General features: G+C 39.0%; 1 protein-coding gene across 5 annotated transcripts in view; it reads right to left on the bottom strand.

The window, feature by feature from the left end:
- Window positions 1-9,619: 9,619 nt before the first annotated feature.
- Window positions 9,620-14,597, bottom strand: part of AFAP1 (actin filament associated protein 1) — a 114,221-nt gene continuing 109,243 nt past the window's right edge. For all 5 annotated transcript variants that reach the window (XM_027892266.1, XM_027892269.1, XM_027892267.1 and 2 more), the window contains one exon: window positions 9,620-13,225. In XM_027892266.1, coding sequence (XP_027748067.1) covers window positions 13,199-13,225 — 27 coding nt within the window. In that variant the 3' untranslated portion in view covers window positions 9,620-13,198. The remainder of the gene's footprint in view (window positions 13,226-14,597) is intronic.

The raw sequence follows: 14,597 nt of genomic DNA, 5'->3' as shown, positions 1-14,597 counted from the left end.
GCTGCAGCTTTTCCAGGAGTATATTATGGGAGACAGTGTCAAAGGCTTTGCTGAAGTCCAGATAGACCACATCCACAGCCTTTCCCTCATCCACCAGGTGGGTCACCTGATCATAAAAGGAGATCAGGTTGGTCAAACAGGATCTGCCCCTCCTAAACCCATGTTGGCTGGGTCTGATCCCTTGTCCATTCCTGTAGCTGCTGTGTGATTGCACACAGGATGATCTGCTCCATAACTCTGCCAGGCACCGAGGTCAGGCTGACAGGCCTGTAGTTACTAGGGTCAGCCTTGCATCCTTTTTTATGGATTGGGGTGATATTTGCCAACTTCCAATCATCTGGAACCTCCCCAGTGAGCCAGGACTGTTGAAAGATGATGGAGAGCGGCTTGGCAAGCTCTTCTGCCAGCTCCCTCATTACCCATTCCTCTTCCAATATTTTTCCACTGAAATTGATACATACAGCAAGTTAGTTACATGATGTTAAATACGTGAGATCTCATTTCTAGAAGTCTTCACTCACAGCCTTTTTCCTCCTATTAAATGGCGTAGCAAATTATTTACAATTGTGGATCCATGTATGACTTTCAGTCTTTTGATTCCTTTTTTTTTTCCTTATGGTAAGCTTGTCAGCATTAGAGTTTTCAGGTAGTTTATGCGTTGATATCTGAGATGATCTTCTGTAAGACAGTATCTAACACAAGAAATACTGGGAGGTTTAGAAATATGTATTCTGAAATGCAATGACATAGCTGTGTGAACAAAATCCTTATCAAAGAGCTGTTATGGTTTGTATTAAATACTTTTTAATAGTATCTCTAAAAATACATATTCTTAATTGCAAACTCTTTGTCTCTCTGTCCTTCCAGATTGATTTTGTTTAGAAGTGACATTACTAGCCCTGACAAGAAGTATGTTCCTCTCTTACACAAGTAATTTTGCTTCATATTATTTCCTTGCAACACTTGAAGGCATTACACAAACTTCAGCTTTATTGATCAGACTTGATTTCTGAGTTTCTGTAGAATTAGCATCTTTACACTGATTACTTGCAATACAGTGGACGTAAAGCCCTGTTGAGCAGCAATAAGACATGCAGCAGTACATGGCACTGCTTAAATAATACGCCTTTTTTGCACATATTTTTAACGGCATAATGAGTATATTAATCACCAGGAAGGCCAGGCATTCCAAATAACTTTCTTAGCATGTCTTTTATTTCTATGCTATTTGTTGCTAATTTTAACCAGCTTTTGATACTTATATTTAGTTCATACTGACAGTGTCTGCTCTTGCAGATCAAAGCGCATGAATTGGCTTATTCGCTTTTTCTTTAAAAAAGAAGTATTAATTCACACTGCTTATTGATTAAAACACTTTATAAAAGGAAATCTTTCTGAAATTGTGAAAAAGATATTTTTAATGAGGACAGCTCATACAGAAAAGCAGCCAGCTTATATCCATGTGGCTTTTGAGATATTCTTGTTATGGATTATGAATAGACTGTGCAGAAGGAGAAGTGTAACCCCAAACATCAGTAACATACACGTGGGCCATTTTCAAATGGTAAAAACAGTCTAAAGGAGAATATTATAATACACCACCTATAAGTCCTGGATTCACAGCAGGGCATTTAATTGGTTAATATTACAGAATATCTTCGCAAACAAGATGGCCAGGAAATTGCCCGATTCACTGGCTTCATTTGCTTGTGAATACACTCCTCTCTTTGGGTTTATCTTTTGAGATGCTGAACTCTTCAGAGAAGTCACTTGCATTGTTCAATGGTTTCAACTCTTTGCTAAGTAGTTGATGACACTTTATAGAAAAAGAATCACTCTTTTCTGTTTCTCCTCCTTTCTTCCCTCCTCTTTTGTAGTCCTTTTGTTCTTTTTCATTACTGCTGCTGTTTTTGCTCTGCCTTGCCTGCCTTCTCCTCCTGATCAGTTCTCTACAGTCCACCTTTTCTTCCATGCTTTTTGTTTTGCTTTATGTTCTGTTTCTGTCTGTGTTTTTATTTGGCTATGCACTCTACTGTGTCCTGAGTAACAGCAGGAAGAATCATGGTCTCTTCCCCCCCGACTTTCCTCTGAGCTCTGCTGTATTATATGGGTTGATGAGGTTCCCTATGCTTTATCTCACTGCAGTCCCTCCTTCCTGTTTCTTTCCCACTTTGGTATCTTTTAATCCTTTCAGTTTTAATTTTTGCTCTCATTTTCTCTAAATCTTTATGGAACTCTTAACCTTTGCCTTTCCAAAACTTCTCTCAGATGTTTGTCCCAGAGAGCATATGTTTCTAGTTTGAGATGTGAATGAGTGTTGTACTCCCTGAAAGAATGAATAACTAGTATTTCCTGTCTCATCAGCATATATATTGATCTTGCCATTGGTCTGTAGTGAAATTATATCTTTAATTGGCAGGCAGCTATATCTATTATCTCCAAAATGCCGCCTTCTGCCTCCTTTTGGGTTATGGGCATGAGACATGGTGTCTGCATGAGTTTCCTGGAGCGCAGCAAGGGGTGGCTTGTTTTGCCAGCCCTGCAATCTGGCAGGTACAGATTTGCAGGAAGGTTGGACAGAGATACCTTGCCAGACCACTGGGCTGCATTTGTATTTCAGTATGGAAAATGCTGAGACCGAAGATCATGCACAGAGTTTTAGAGAAATTGTTACAACTTCAAGCTGAAGAATAGGTGAGGTTAAGAGGGTCCTTTGCTAACAGGGAGTTGGGAGCAATTTGACTTGACAGGTTGTGGAACAGGTCTGTATGCAGCCTTTCCTAGAGGCTTGCTTTCAAGTTCCATAAAATACAAGTTTAAGAGAAGTCACCCAATAGATTTGGCAGAATCATCTTATTGGAGGAGCTTGGAAAAGTTTATGGGAAGAAGATAATTGAAAAGCTCAGCAATATCTGTGAAGGGTTGAGCCTGTATTAGAGAGGGGGTGTATGTGAGAGATGTGGGATGATTTTACCATGAGTTTTTAGTTTTGTGCAAGACTTGAAGCTTACTTTAATTTGTAATGGCAACTGTTTTCAGGTTTTTTTGGATGCGTAGAGACTTTAAACCATGAGTATAAATGGAGGCAGTGCTAAGAATATGTGACATTATCACCATTTCTACCTATAATTTAAGACAGATCTGACTCGCAGCAACATCTCACCTGGGGTGCATGGAAAAGAGGTTGCTTCCCAGGAGCCAGGTTGCCTGTATGGTGTGCTCCAGAGATAGCTCCAATGGAGGTTTACTTCTGGGAGGACTGTGGATCATTTGCTAATGGTGTTACCCCTTAGCATGGCACTGAGCTAGAAAGCAAGGGAGAAGAATTACTTTATAGGGTCTGTGTCTTGGATTTATACTGCTTAAATGTAATTTACTAGAATACCTCCATGAGCTGTAATTTTATAATATTTAGAGAAGATGAATGGAGTTGGTATAGTATTCCTGAGGGTAACCACCAGCGACTGGAGTTTAATGAACATGTGACTAGAAATTTTAATTTTAGGAACAGAGAGTTCCTCCATTTTGTATACACACCAAGCCTTTTGAGTACAGCTCCTTTTTTTCATCTGTCACTGACAAGCTGTGATTTATTTCCTCCTGAGTGTAAAGTCATGGATTGTACTTGCTGCAGTGCAGAAGGCTCTGGAGGGAAAACATAATCAAATGGAGAAGTATTCTTGAATTCTCTCTTGATCCCAGTCTATTCTGAGTTGCTTTTCTCCGACTGTCATTCTGCCAATAAGCTGGGTTGATGTCAAAAGGGGATTAACTAATTTTCATCCTCTTCTGTGTGGCTGAGGAAAAATAAATACAAGAAGTTTGCAGCAGGATAGCAGATGGAAGAGGTGGGGAACTGGATCATCTGGCAGAGTGCTTTGGAAAGCTTCCACTTTTGTGCTTTACTTACCACTTATTTTTACAAATATGTACAGCTCCTGTGATTTACCTTTCCATTAAACTTAGATAGGTTTCTTTGCAGAAGATGGTTTTAAAGAATACCACCCTAGTGCATTGCAAGTGTGGTTTTAGGAGATAGCAGGTCCCTTTCTCACCTAAATGAAATTATCTTAGTATCATCGCTCTGTATTCTTGAAGCTGCACTAGGAATATCAGTCTATCCTAGACTGGAGGAATATTTGAAGAGATAATACATGTGGGAATGGGAGAATTTTCCATTTTAAGAGTAAAGGATGAAAAATGGCTTATTTACAGTACATCTGTGGCTGTTTCAGCACAGGTTGGTCCAAAATCTCTCAATCCATACTCAGACAGATAAATAGAGATTTTGCTGGCATTACCCATGTGAACAAAAGGAGAAAAATTGGTAATTAAACCAAGTCCAAAATCACATATTTTTTTTGCTAATTAGAGCTATAGCTCTTTGTAAATATTTGAAAGCAAATAAAATGAAAACTAGACATATGTCCTGTGAAAATCCACAAAGCATTTATTGCTACCCTGTTGTTAATGTGGAACATAATTTATTTAGCATTGCAGGGCCAAATTCTACCCTAATTTATGACCAAGCAGTTCCATGGACTTTGTCAGTTCAGCTTTGTGTTACAGAAGAATTTCACCTACAGTGAATCTGAAATGCAGCTGCAGGTTAAAATCAGTCATCTTCTCACTGCATCCATACTCACACAGGTGACTAACTGATTTTCTTTGTAATTCTTAACACAAGAGTACTTTGGATAGATATAAGCTAATTACAACCAAGGTAGAACTTGCTTTTTTAAATACTTGTGACTTGATCAGCAAATGCTTAACACTGTATCGCACTGGATTTCTGACAAAGGGGCCCTTCCAATCCATGTAAAGGCTCTTAGCAGTCATCAATATCTTACAGTCCATACCTTTAATATACAGGACTACACAGTCCTCTCCTTCTGCCTTTACACATTCTAATATTTGTGAAAACAGAACATGCCTTCGCCTAATTTTGTTTCAGGTGACCTTGACTTTAAGCAGGTTTCTTTGTATACAGTATCAGGGCTCAAGGGAAGAACGAAATGAATCCATAACTGGTGCATTGTCATAAATGGGGAAAAATGTTATTTGTATATTTTTGTAAATATGTAACATTTAATGGCAGTTTTGTAGTGACGTGCTGTTTTTGAGAGAAAGAAACAAATATATGTTTGAATATGCTTGACGTAACACTTAACTGTGATTCAATTGCACAAGTAATAGCTTAATCAAAAAGTCTTGTGCAATATGTAGTGCACACACATAACCAAGTATCTGTTAGTGATCCACTACCGAGTTTTTGGCAACTTTTAACAATGGTGATGAACTGTGCAGTACAGATTATCACGGTCTCTTTCAGCTTCCAAACATGTAGCAGGCAAACTACTGTATACGTACCTGTGTACTCCACTGCATCCAAAGGTATGCATTTGTCCTGAGAACCTGCACTCCAGGTTTTTCTTTTAATAAAATTTGGTTCTAAACTATTGGTTGCTTTGTTTTTCTTGTGAAGCATTTCATGGGGTTTGCGGAGGGGAAATGGTTTAACCAGTCCACAGAGTTCGTGTGTTTTATCAGTAACCAGCAGTAAAACTACTCACCTTCAGCAGCACTGAACTCAAAGGCTGCAGCAAACCTTCATCCTCTTCCTCTTTAGCCACTCCATCCTCCCACAGTGCAGCTCAACTCCATTGCTAGGAAAAAAAGTGAAAATCCTTTTTCCGCTTTGCCCTAGGAGCGGAGTTTTTGCAGTATAACTGGTGGAGGGTGACACACTGTGGTGAGACTGAAGCCATGCAGCTGCTGTTCTAGAACTCCCCTCAATCAGAGGCTGAACCTTTTTATCTAGCTAAGGAATTAAAGAATTGATCAGGTTTCAGCCTCTCCCTGTAAGAGACCACCATCAACAGAACAAAGCTATATGTGTTCTTCTCCCCCTCCCGTGCCTTTATTCCAATTTCTTCCATTTTCATTGGCTTTACAAACTACTTGCTCCTTGTTTATTCGTTTTTCTTTATTAATTGCATTGTCTTTCCTTTATCCCACTCTCTTCCTAAGGAGTTGGCTGTGCTGTATAGAAGCTGCATCCTCCTTGCAGAATTGAGGGGTCTGCAAGTCAAAATTTGTCCTTAAGCCAGCTGTAGCTGTATGCAAGGATCAGGCCCTGACTCAAAATAAAACTGGAGCTACAAATTATATTCAATCCCATAGAAAGCCAGCCAAGACAAAATCTTCAGAATTATGCCCATTGGACGTGCCCAGCAAAGACATACGATATCTATTTCACTCTGCTTACAGTCCTTGGAAATGAAATGCATAATTATGTAGTGTATTTCTGAAAAGGCTTGGCCCTAGTGTCCTACATATTTTCCTACTGGTCCTGGTAAGTGCTCTCCATCTTTGCAATGGTCACTAAATTGCTAAAGTCAGAATATGCCTGGCATCTCTGCCATCTGGACGTTCCTTCGTGCTTCAGAGTCTTGAGATGAACTGCTACAGGGGTAGCTCATATTTAGGGTTGGAACAGTTTATGATTTGCTGAGAGGTGGCTGCTGCTTTGCAGCTTGATACAGCACCTTGGCCTCTCCATGGAAGGTCTGACACAGGTAGAATAAAAACTTGATGGTTCCTTTCACTGCCTATTGCCCTCAGTAGGGAAGAGCAGAGATCTTACTTAACCTCAACCTGGCACAAAGCAGCAACATAAATTATTATCTACCTTTTTTTAAAAAAATTAGGTATGGAAATTTTATAGACTACAATGAAGTTTTAATAGGATAACAAATGTATTATTTATTCACATAGTATATATATATTTTGAGGCTAGAAATATGGGCAAATAAAAGGAAAAAAAGTCAAACAAGTAGTTTAAACTTAATTTTCTCAGTCTGCCCTAGTTCAGCACTTTCCCATGGTCCCTTCTGAAAGACCTGGCAGCTGGAGGAACCCTGTGGTGCGAGCTGTATGACCCTACCCTGTGGCACACCATGCTAAATGTGAGGCTGGGTTCAGAAATGAAGATTGAGGCTTTCCCTACTTGTGTAGCTCAGCTAGGAAACATTTCGATGGTTGTCATTTTAGGTTCTCTAGTCCTATATTGTGACTAGTTGAGACTTTAAACTGCAATTTATCTCTACAAAAGCAGCCTATTGAATCTCAAGTGGCAACATTTCATTTTTGAAATTTAGTGCTCCGATATAAATAAAAGCAAAACTAAAAGAAACCCTAAAGTTGCTTATTTTTAGTGATGTTCCAATAGTTCTTTCTGAGGGAAGCTCCTGACTTGGAAGAGCAGGAGTGAGAACAAACACAGACATAAAAAAGACACCAAATGAAACTCAACCTGAAGGGCTACTTTACTTGAGAAACTGATTTCCGTGGAAAAAAACCAAACAAGGTAATCGCTTCACTTCTGTTTTCTTTGCTGTCCTCACCAAAGTCATATTAATTGCTCCACTATTTTGAAGTTTAACTGATTTCAACATCATCATAAATCATGTCTCTATAATATGCTCTATAATAATGCTCTGAGGTGCAAACACCAGCCAGTATTTTTCCCTATTTTTCATTAGGACACTGAGTTATCTTCCATTTTTTTCTTTTTGTGATTAATGCCTTGAAAGATGCTTTGCTTTCATTTGAATCCAGCTGCTGTGGTGAGAATGTTACTGTATTCTGACCCTCATGGCTTTCAAAAGCTGAAGCAAAATGCTATAGATGTTGTTCAGTGTATTTTGAAAGTGATAAAAGGATCAATTACAGCATTATAACATAAGCTGATTTCAAAAAAATTCAAAATCAGCGGTACATGCTAAAAAGTATGTTAAAAATCCTAAGGAATTATTAGGTGACAGCAATCAATCTATTCAAAAATGAATAACTAAATTAATAAATTATTAATAAATATTTTTACTCATGTTTGAATTGGGACCATGTAGCTGTGATCCTACTGAGATACAATTCTACAAAACTTAATGGGAAAATTATTTCCTTGTCATCACTGAAGAGGAATATCCTTGGTAAGATTTGATTTTTTTCAGTTATTTAATAAATTGTGAAGGAATAATATTGCATTGCCTTGATCTTAAGACAGATGCTTGCTTTAAAAGTGAAATTGAAAAAATATTGTTTTACCAAAGGGAATGTTTTTGTAACTGCTGGTGAGAAAAAACTAAATATTTTCTCTATGAAAGGAAAGTCTCATTCATCAACAGTAATAAGGCAGAGGAACAGGGGGAAGCACACAAGGACCCCTAACCAGAATGTTGGCTTCCAGCCTCCATCCACCCTGGAGTTGGAGCTTTGTGTTTCAAAGCAGGTAGCTTTGATGGCTTTCAGTAATTACTTTCTGCCACGAATTTGGTTTATTGTTTATGGACCCATATAAGCTTTTAGCATCTGTAAAATTCAGTGACAAGTTCTGTAGCTGAATTGGGCAGTGAGTGCAAGCACCTCTGTGCAGTTATTTTGAACCTGCCCAGTAATTTTGATACCCCTCTAGTTTGTATTCTTAGTGACAGGGATTTTTTCATTCCCCATTTTTATAACCTTTTAATATAGTCTATTTCCTTCTCAAGATTCCCCACGCCCACCCCCACCCCCCCAGGAATGACTTTATTTTTGTTGTCCCTTTGAAATTCACTGTAAGATCAATAGTATTTTTTCTTGTCTGGAGAAGTTGCTATGCCCTTTGTACCATCACCTATAGAGTTTATTTATTTATGACACTCAGTGCCCAGGCTTTGAATAATGTCCTATAGGTCCAAAAGCAGATGATTGAGGTATCAGCAATGTAGGTAGTTTTCGTTTTTTGGCATTTGCTTGTGCAAGCTGTATGACTCAGACAGGGCCTGGAGCTATCTGTTACATTTCAGACCACAGGAGTTCGACAGATTTTTTTTTCCCCTGTTGTGTTTTTGTGTTTATTTTTAGCTTGTTTTGCTGTTTTGATTTTTTTGTGCCTAATTGCTGTTACTATGCAGTACATGGACCTAACTATTATAACTCCATACTGATCTTAGAGGCTGTTAAGTACAGAAAGGAAACCAATCAACTACTTTATAGTATTGCTTCCTTTAGTTTGCAAAAATGAAATGTTATTTTCTATTTTTCACATTTGGTGGTGTAATAGGAACAAGAGCAAAAATCTAAGAAAAGCAATAAGGAGTAATTATGGCTTAACATTTTTCAATGTCATCTGTCAATCACCTATAAGGAACTGCTATATTCATCTTTAAGTAGCTTGGTCAGCTCAGTTTGATTTTAATCCACTTAAATTTCTTAGGGGTAATTTTTAATGTTTTACATTTTACATAATTTATTAATGGAGTTGACATCTAAGCAAATTGATGCAGTCACACAAGGCAAGAGGAAACTGCTGCTATGAGCTCTAAATACATTGAACTTCCACTTTCCACGGCTGAGTGAGTCCTTAGATAGGCAGCATTCAAGTTGCAGAAGGTCACTGCTCAGTTAAATGGGGACACAACTGATACCAAAAAAATATTCATTATAACCCGTCCAAGCATTTTCCAGCTGACTGGCACAAGAGAATGGTACTCAGCTGAGGCTGACCCTTGCAGGAGACCTGCTAAGGTGCCACCAACTTCTCATACAGACAAATACCAAGAAACAACAATGCAAAACCTTCTTTTCTTGACAGGTAACTTTATTAATAATGGTCTTGGATCTGTCGCACCTACCAGGTGCCAGTCTTTTTTCACACTTTTTGCAAGAATTTTCTGAAGAATAAACTAGAAAGGCATAAAGTTAACTGAAGCTACTAAGACACACATTTGAAGGTGGGTCTGTTTTGGGACTTTTGTTTTTGTGTTTGCTTTTTTTTTGGCTTTTTTTAGCAGAAGTTTCCATGAATGTGTGTCAAAAAACTTAAATACATTGAGAAATACAGTAGAAAGACTATATTTACAGTCAATTATAATGGGCACTGCCAACACATCCAATAACAAAAATAAAACAAAACCTTTTTTCTTCATGTTTCTTTCATGCTTTTTTCACAGAGAGTTTTTTTTTAAATATGATTTTGTTTTTTAAAAAATACAAGAAGGAAATAATTACATTCTTAATATGAGAACATTATCTTACAACATACACCCTGGGCCAATTAATTTGAAAGTTTCTAACAAAACTTGATACTAAATTAATAATCTCCATTTGAAAAACCAAATTGTCACAATCATCTCATTAAAAAAAACACCTTTGATCCCCCAAAGTTATGATCTGTTTTATTTTTTATTATTAAAAAAGAACCACCCATTAAAAAAAATAAAAAAAGCACCTGGTACAGGAACAGGTGTTTGGTGAGGAAGCACAAGTGTAACATTTTCTTAAAAGACATAGAAATGGTACAAAATATGAGTTTTGCTTTAAAACAAAAGTCATGCTTCTCTGTGGCTGAGTTTGCCTGGTGATCCTGAAATCTAAAAACGGTGAAAATACAACCTCTGTCGCTCTTTATAAAAAATTGTGCAGCAATAGTGCTATTCAAGACAACAGAGTACATTTCACAGCACCGAATGTGGTCTACAGACCTTGGTTATTTCCCAAGGTTTTTGGCTTTCCTCCTTTCAAAACCTTGGCCTTTATATGGAATACACTAATGCAAATTGCAGTGGCACCAATGCACTTATACAACAGAGACACAGAATTACAGCACGTGCCAGGCTGGGGGCAGTGGTGGCTTTACGGAGCCTTGGCTGGAGGAAGAGGCAAAGATGCTTAATTTTGCCATCAGCCCCTGCTGCAGCAGGCTCTGTCGGTGCCGAGGGGGCTGTGGGTGCTGAGGGTGACCTGCACCTCTGGCAGAGCTGAAGGCTGCACCACCGGGGCTGGGGTTGTGTGCACGGCCCCAGCACCACACCGTTCTGTTTGCTTGGGCGGAAACGTGCACGTGTTTATCGCAGACACAGATTCTTTGTCCTTGCCAAGGAACTAATTTTTTTTTATTTTCCATGGGATATAGGGGATGGAAGGTACAATGCCAATTTTGGGTAAACAAGACAAAGTGATCTGGCTTTTGACTACTCTGCATTACTTGATGCGGGACCACTTCTTAATGGCAACTGTTAAATCATTGCAAACGATGACTAGAAGCCTAATTTGCATTATAAATATGTACAGATATAAATTAAATATTTATTGCAATATACAAATAAATAACTTAATTTGAAATAAAAAGCCTAAATGAACTTACTTTTGCTTCAAATTGTTTCTGCTATCATTTGTGGGAATTTGACGCTGTTTAGTCCATAGTCACACAGCATAGAATGTGCCCTCTACTTCTAGAGTTAGTAAGTAGATGACCTAAAATAATATTAAAAAATTGTGTTTTCAATGAAAACCACACTGACACTTGCTTTCCTACTGTATCTGCATTCCTGCAGCACTTTGTACAAAGCATAGTCCCAAGAGGTAAAGAGCCTTTTCTCATGCCCCATTTCTATGCTGCTAAAGTCAGTGGGATTCCTGGTGCTAATTGCATTTGGGAACAGGACACAGCCCTGTCTCCTGTCTGCTATCAAGTCTTTTTGAAAGCTTTGTCTTCAAATCCCACCAACTCCCGCAGGAAGTTCTCTGGCATCCAGCTCAGCTGGGAATCCCAGTGTACCCTTCAGGAGTTGCACACACCCTTTCCTAAAGGTTAAGAGATAATCTGTAGGTGTGGCCATAAAGGGATGTGATCCTTGATAACTGCTGTCTTGCCAGCTTCTGTGGTTTTAATTGCAGTCTTAACCAATTATCAAGACTCCAGCCCTAACATCTGTGATTATCTCAAAATATGAGTAGTATTTTAATTTTTTTAATTAAAGTAATTTTCTACTCCTCAGTTGAGGAGGAAAAAAATCTTGAGATTAAGAGTGAAGGCTCTCCAAAGGCTTAAAAAAAAACACAGAGAAAAACTTAAAAGAGGCCATCTTATTATACGTTTCCCCTCCTCCTGATTTTTTAAAACCAATCTTGACATTTTTAAGGACTTCAGTTGACAATTTACCGCATATAATTTCTCAGGAGTGACATGGATGGAGAGAAAGAAAAACAGATTTTTATAATTTTACAGACTAAAATGAAAGATGCTGTTTCCTAGTAAACAGAAATGGACTCATGTCTGAAAAAATCCCCAATTCTTTGTAAAATTGTTTATAAAAGAATCTGAAAACTGTCACCTTTTCAGTCCATCTTCCTCAAAAATAATAGCTGAGGTCTGAAAAGACAAAGGAAACTAAGTACAGCAGTATTCTATAACTCAAGTTTAACAATACTATATTATAAAAAACAAAACAAGACTGACTGCATAAGTTATTCTGAGTTGCCATTATCTGTTGAGGATTATTTTCAATTATTTTTTTTCTTTTTCATAAAGCATAGAAAAGAAGCAGTACCTAAAAATACCTGTTTGCCTTTTAAAAAAATCAGGAACGAGTCATAGTTCAAGAACGTGACCTTTGAAAACGACTGGTGCTTCAGAACATTAATAAAGAGAACGTACAAAACAGCTTTTCTTTTTTTTTTTTTTTTCCCCAAAGTTTGGCAGTGTTTTATCTCCCAATGACAAAATCATCTGTCTAAAAAGTATCCAAAAAATGCCTCACAGCTGAGTTGTGTCATCCCACGGTCTTGCAGCAGCGCAGAGGATGGTGGCACTGCAGAGCTCCTGCCTTCTCAGCCGAGCAAGCTTTGCTGCTTCTTCGGGTGAATACCCTTCTTCAGGTTTCTTTTGCCTCATGAACAGCAAAGAGACTGCTAGTGAGCAAGACCTTACTCTGTGTCCAACCTCAAAAGTCAGTTTTAACCTGTAAGAGTTAACGATTTCACACCGGTCTTTAGGCACCATCTTCAGCAGTGCTCAGTTGGTCTGATGTGATAGAATTAACACCGCTGGTCTGTGCTGTTTCAGCAAAGTAAACTTTCAACTGTGACTTCTTAACTACTGTGGTTGGTTTGGTTTTTTTGTTTTGGTTTTCATTTTCTTTACCAGTGAAGTTGGAAATAAGGAGATAGGGCTAATAAAAAGGGGCACACGTAGTTACACAGCAATACAGTAGAGGGAATACAGGCGAATTAGCGCCAAGCTACCATTAACTTAACAGAATTATTAAACTTCCTATGTTGTATCGCTCGAAATGACCTTTCAGATGAGTCCTTTGCAGCCTATGTCTTGGTCTGTAACAGGTAAGGCTTTTATGGAAAGTGAGTGGTTTTGCTATGCTTATGTTCCATTTTTCATCTCCCATTCCTGGAAAGAGGAAAAAAAAAAAAAAGATACAGAAAATGTTAAAGAAATCAGGATATTTCAGTTATGTCATTGGATCTGCTAAGCTACAGTTGAGGTCAGTGCCAGTTTTTCCATTAACTATGCTGGATCCAACCCACAAATTAGGGAATGCTAACAAGCATGTCCTGATAGTGTCTGTGCATGGCTTCCACCCCTCCACAACTATATACAGCAACTTTTTCTCTAGCGCAGTGCAAATAAGCCATGGTTGTTTTCTGCAAGTGGTCCTTCTGGAGCAATCTGCACCCCACAGTTGCTGTAAAGCACTCAGCTAAGGGAGAGGCTGATTTAAGCACACAGGGCTCTCTAACTCCCTTGCATGAGACAGCAGGAAGCCCTCAATATCTCTCAGAGCTGACACCAAGTGACTGCTTTACTGCTCTTCAATTCTTTTAGTACAAAATTCATGGCAGACACATACTTGTATGGCTAAAAAGAGCAACTGACTGAGGCAGAGACTAACAGGCAGGGTAAAGAAAAACAAGTCAGCCTGCACTGCATTAGTTGCCTTATACATAATCCAAATTGAGCTATTGCTAGGCAAGTTGAAGAAATCACTCTGTCCCCAGCTAAAAGGTGGGGAAACCGAGGCACAGCTAGGCAAAGACACCTACCAACCACAGCAAAACATGTAAACTATAATGCTTTTATTTATATGTCTCAGAGCAAGGTACTGCCATTTCTTCTGCCACATAAGTGGCATAAGTGGCTACAGCTAAACACCCAGTCAAATAAAACTTGTGGCTATCCAATGATACCTCAGTATTTCCTAACAGTACTTGGGAAGAGCTGAAGAGGGATGGGCTCAGCTTAGGACATCCACACTGTACCCACTCCCTGAATCACACCCTTACAGACATCAGGAACTAATGAAGATCTGTAGGAGGTGGCCTCAGCCTCAAGCAATCCCCATGGATCAACCGCCCAGCCGCTCCTCGCCAGGCACAGGGGGCTGCAGATTCCTCCCCAACCCATCTACTCTGCAGAGACACTCTGCAGGCAGCCTGCTGACTTGGCTCCCAACCTGAATTCCTGAATTTAGCACTCATTCCACAACATTCGAGAGCTCTGGCTGAAAACCATTACTTATGCATGTAAATTGCTGTTTCTGCTGCTGAAAGCAGTAAGAGCATTAGTTTGGCTAAACAGCTGCATGACCATGACACCTCTTCAAGTGTTGTGGTGGCCAGTCTCTTCGCGAACGAAGAACCGGGGAAGGTCTTTCCACCTTCCAGCCTGCGCATTGGATTTTTTAGGTGAGACACAGTGTGCGCGGAACTGAGCCCACCCTTTAATCCTGAGGTTCATCTGCCGGGGCCAAGCACGCTTGGAC

The sequence above is a fragment of the Empidonax traillii genome, unplaced genomic scaffold (genome assembly GCF_003031625.1).
Source record: "Empidonax traillii isolate 1590-97213 ecotype Southwest subspecies unplaced genomic scaffold, ASM303162v1 scaffold343:size799674, whole genome shotgun sequence".
NCBI classification, from domain to species: Eukaryota; Metazoa; Chordata; class Aves; order Passeriformes; family Tyrannidae; genus Empidonax; species Empidonax traillii.
This window is presented reverse-complemented; position numbering and strand designations above follow the sequence as displayed.